Source organism: Alligator sinensis, unplaced genomic scaffold (assembly GCF_000455745.1).
Source record: "Alligator sinensis unplaced genomic scaffold, ASM45574v1 scaffold2_1, whole genome shotgun sequence".
NCBI classification, from domain to species: Eukaryota; Metazoa; Chordata; order Crocodylia; family Alligatoridae; genus Alligator; species Alligator sinensis.
The window spans coordinates 142067-147037 of NW_005842712.1; the positions used below are offsets into that span (position 1 = coordinate 142067).

At 42.7% G+C, this 4971-nt stretch overlaps 1 protein-coding gene across 1 annotated transcript in view; it reads left to right on the plus strand.

Moving 5' to 3' along the window:
- RNASEH1 (ribonuclease H1) overlaps positions 1 to 4737 on the plus strand; it is a 20808-nt gene extending 16071 nt beyond the window's left edge. The window contains exons 8-9 of the mRNA XM_025216209.1: positions 1763 to 1887; positions 4525 to 4737. Of these exons, the coding sequence (XP_025071994.1) occupies positions 1763 to 1887; positions 4525 to 4626 (227 nt within the window). The 3' untranslated portion in view covers positions 4627 to 4737. The remainder of the gene's footprint in view (positions 1 to 1762; positions 1888 to 4524) is intronic.
- Positions 4738 to 4971: the final 234 nt, after the last annotated feature.

Genomic DNA, 4971 nt, shown 5'->3' on the forward strand with positions numbered 1-4971 from the left:
GGGGGAATTCGCCTGTGCCTGCCCCCGCCGCCGGCTTCCTCCGCTGCTGCTTCAGCTGCTGCCGCCTCCGCCGAGGTAAGCAGGTACACGTGCGGGTGGCACACGTGCACCCTGCTCCCCTCGCTCCTGCTCCCCAACATCATATCCTGAAAGTGTAGGCATATCTAATGAAGAGCTTGGACCATAAAATGAAGAACAGCAGAAACGCTGGAGAGATTACACAAAGTGGTATGGGGCGCAGCAAAGGAGAGAGAGAGAGAGAGAGAGAGAGTCTTTTGACTACTTTCCCTTCAGTATCCCCTCCAATGATCATCTCTGAAGTGGTGGCTGAGGAGCTGGTACTGGTTATAGAACCAAAACCATCTTTGCAGCTTCTACAGGGCTTGAATGCTGTCTGAAGAAGGAAGTAGGTGGTTAGTTCTCTGTTCTGAGCCACCACACTGCTTCCTGGCAAACAGAATCTAGATTGCAAGACTGCTGCCAAGAAGTAGAATTGCTTGTTGCAGAATTTGAAAGTTCATTTGGCAGTTTGTTTAGCTTTGCTTTTTTTTTTTTTTCCCCCCCCCCTCTCAAAAGCAAATGTGCCCAATTTGAAGGTAGCCTGGCAGAAGAAGTTGTGTTTTTGGTGACAAAAGTACTAGTTGTATAGTAAGTGTGGCACTAGTTGTTATGAAAGCAAACATTGTGACTTCACTAGTTAATACTTTATGTTCCTGTTAGTTTATTTAGCAGTAAATTGTTAATGTTTTCACATATGGACTGCCTGGGTAAATTGCAGTGGCTCCACACCTTGAAAAAATCGTCCTTTTGAATGGCTCCTCTGAATTCATAGAAAGTGTAATGAAGAGAGGCTCCTAATAATATCTGAGTATTACAGTGTTGGTCCAGCTTCCTGGAGTATATTCTGAGTAATTTGTTCAGTGCCAGGAATAAATTTGTCCTGTTTTGCTAACATGAACTGATCTGGCCAGTGTCTCTTTAAATGTAGAAGGTCTTGACCAAGGGTGGGATACTTTTTTGTCTGTCTCATTTAAAACTGTGTTGCCTTCTCTGCAACATCTAGGTTTTTGTAACCCTTCTAGCTGCCCTGGATATGTATTCTCCTACTATATGACATTCTCTATGATAACGTGAAAACAATCCCCTGTGTGCTAGCCCTTTTTCTCTCCCTCAAATAAAAGTTAGTAAAGATGAAGTTAGAGCTACACCATATACATCTGCAAACAAAATACCTCCATTTCAGCTTACTACATTTCACTTGGTAAGCTAGCACTCAAGTACATTGCAACTCACCCACTGAAACTGCAGAAAAGTGTGCATCAGTACTAGTCAAGAGAAACTTTTCCATATATCCAGGTGTAGGAATACTTGACATACTGTGATACAATTCTGGAAAAAGAGGATCGGATTCTCCAGCCTTTCGAGGTTCTATTTCAGATTATCATCAAGCACTTTGCCTGAAGCTTTTGCACAACACAGATTTGCAGGAATCTGGAGCTTGATCCTTTGGCAAAAAAGAAGTTGAAAGTAGGGTCAGTCTGGAGGAGACAGCAGAAAGGCCAGTGGATTTAATATAAATGCTAAGCATGGTACAGAATAGTGATTCTAGTAACCATTGGCACAGATTTTCTTTTTCCGTGTAGTAATGCACATTACCTTGGTTCACGCTGGCTAAATATTTTTAAAACCATCTAGGTTATTGCTTAAAATAAGAGTGCTATCGTTTCAATCCTATCATGAGATGTAATTTTTTTTTCCATAGGTGTGACAAGTTGGGTTGGCAACTGGAAAAATAATGGCTGGAGAACAAGTACAGGGAAAAGTGTAATAAATAAAGAGGACTTTGAAAGACTTGACAAGCTTACAGAAGACATGGACATAAAGTGGGTGAGTAACTGCAAATTAGTTCTGTGTATTCTGTCACCATTAAAGTATTTTCTCGCTGTGCTCCAATTTGTGAAAATAATTAGTAAAAGCTAATTGCTATATATCCACAGTGCCTGTTCCTTCCAAAATAATAAGTGATATTTTGTTACCAAGTTAAAAAATACTGTAATCTGTCAAATGCTAAAGCATGCTTTTTGACCACCAGTTTGTGTTTGTTTGTTTGGTTTTTTTTGTTTTGTTTTTTTGGTTTTTTTAATTGCCTTTTACAAGTTTGTACCTTTATAGAAATCTTGGTGGTATTTCCAGGGAAAGGAAGACAAAGATTCAGTTGAAGCTAAAATACTGAACTGATTTCATAGGGGATGGTCATAAGGCTGGAATCCCAAATGTTATGATAAGAATCATCATCACTTATTACTGAGAATGAACTTGGACTTCAAAAAATCCTGGTTTCTAAGTCAGTGTATATTAACAGGTCATGGTAATTAGACTGTGAAAGTTTTGCTGATGCAGGGGAGAAAAAAAAACCTGAAGTATCCTAACTTGGTAGGATATAAATGTATGAAACCTAGAATTAGAGAGTTTGGATGAGGTTTTCAATTTTCTTGGAAAACATGAATATTCTTGTCTTTAAACAGCATAAATGATTATTTTAAAGAAGTGTTCTCTCTCACCTCAAGGTTGAAGACAACTTGTTGAGGAGCTTTATTGATATTCCCATTTAAATTGGTGTTCTGTTACCTCTAATTAGTGGTGCTAGGTCTAGTTCTACCAAAAATCTCACTTTCTCCGTAGGTGAGATTTTTAATTGTTCTAAATTTGCCAATAACAGACATGTCTCCTCCAGAGAGAATCTAGAACTAAAGCTCTGCACCATTGCTTTTATGGTTATTAAATCTTGAATCCAGGTAAACGCATCACTAATTAGCAGAAAAAGTTCAGTGGGTGTAGAGGGAGACTTTCATGGAGGAGGTTCCCTTTGAAAAAAACTTTTGTATTCTGGTTTCTCTATTTAAATAGAAAAGTTTGAGGCTTTCTTAAAATTGAATAAATGTAAGCTTTAATTGAAGCCACAGCATGCAGTTGGAGTAGGCAACTAAATACAAATTCAGTCGGTGACAAGCCAGTGATTTTTTTCTAAGTTGCGCACAGTAGAAGTAGTAAAAAAAATATTAAATAAAAGCTTTTGAATTTGGCAACAAACATTGAACTAAATAGTAAATATGTTGCCTTCTGGGACAATCTGCCAGGATGCATCCAACTCAAATCTCCAAAGGCCACAGTATGTCCATTTGGAGGCAGTGCATCTAGACAAGTGGTCATGAATCAGTTGATCTGATGCTGGGCATGGCTGAGCACAGGGTGGGGTGGGCTGGGGCCCAGGTGGTGCTGGACTCTTCCCAGCCGGGGCATTGAGCTGTGCTGCACTTGGGATGGGAGGTGGCCCTGGGAATGAGGCTATGGGGGGCAACTGCAGCACCCAAAAATTTGCTGTAGCCGCCCTCCCAGTACTGTACGGTGCTGCACACCCCAAGCATAATGCATCCCCACCAGGAAGAGCCTTGTGCAGCCTTTCCTTCCTCCCCTCCCTCCAAGGGTACAGGGGCCATGTGGCCAGGATCTGTGTGGGAGGGAGGGTGGGCTGGGTCTGGGAGGCTATGCTAGGCTGTTCCTAGTGGGGGGGTTGGGCCATGTTGCCCTGTTCCCGCCATAACCCCACTCCCAATGTCGCTGCTGCCACCCAACCTGAGCCCAGCACAGCCCAACACCCCTGCTGGGAAGAGCCTGGTGCCTCCTTGGCAGTCTTTCCCTTCCCCTCTTCCCCCTCCACAGTGCAGGGCACACAGATTGAGGCCCCAGCAGGGAGGGAGGGAGCAGAGCACAGGCAGGGGCTGGGGGAAGTGGGGGCAAGCAGAAGCCTGGAGGGCATGTGCCCCCTGGATCTCTACTTGTTCCACCATCTGACTTGGCTAGGGCCCCGCTCGCCTGTGCCCTGCTCCCTCCCTCACCACTGGGACCTCGATCTGCCTCCCCTCCCCGAACCCCTTCCCCCACAGACTTGCCTGCTGGGGACATGTCCCCAAATATATAATTTTTTTTTTTTTTTTTTTCCCCTCTACCTCAATCTGCCTGCCTCCCCACAGACTGCCTGGGGCGGGGAGTGGCACATGGTAGATCTTGGGTTGTTTTTTTAATAGTTTAAAAAGAAAAAAAAAAAAGTGATCTCCTACCCACAAAAGTTAGAGAGACCACTGATCTAGACTCTCCAGGGTGGGACTCCTGACTTGATAAAGACTCCCTTCTACACTGTCTGGATGCCGTGTACTAGAAAATAAGATGGGTGAAGTGGTTCACATTTAAAGGAACCAGGTCAACTAAGAAGTGTCCTGCACTAGTTTGCAAATGGGACAGTTAAGTGTTTTATGAGCCCAGAATTCAGGTAAGAGCTAACCCTGAAAATCTGCTGCATTTGGCAAACTTAATTTGGTGACCTTGAGTAAAATGCTTGTGAATAAAAGGTGTGTAAATCCTGTGCTGTTCCAGGAGCACTGATTGCTTATCAGACCAGCTGTATAGCTTTTGCTTGCGTGGCTTTTGTTGGGGGTTTAGTAACATTCTCATGCTTTATTTCAACAGATGCATATTCCTGGTCATGCTGGCTTTGCAGGGAATGAAGCAGCTGATAGACTGGCAAAAGAAGGCGCTAGAAAACAAAACTCTGAACCTGCTAGTGACTAAATTTGATTTTTCTAATGAAAGACTGTGGTCATAAAACTGCTGATTACTATTTCAATATAACAACAGCACCTGCTGGAATTGTTTCAATGTTGAAATTATTTAAACTACATAGGAATACAATTCTACATGTACATATATGTACTAGCCCATTTGAAAAAACATCTGTATTGTAAAGGGCTGAAGTGACATATTCATGTTACTTATAGATATTGTTTCACAGTTGAGGTTCAGATATTGTGGAAATAAGACAACCAGTGCTGAGTTTGCATCCTCTTTTTGCCACAGTGCTGCTTTTTGAAGTCGCCTGTTCCATAAGAGCCGAGCTTGGACTTCGGGTTTTACTCC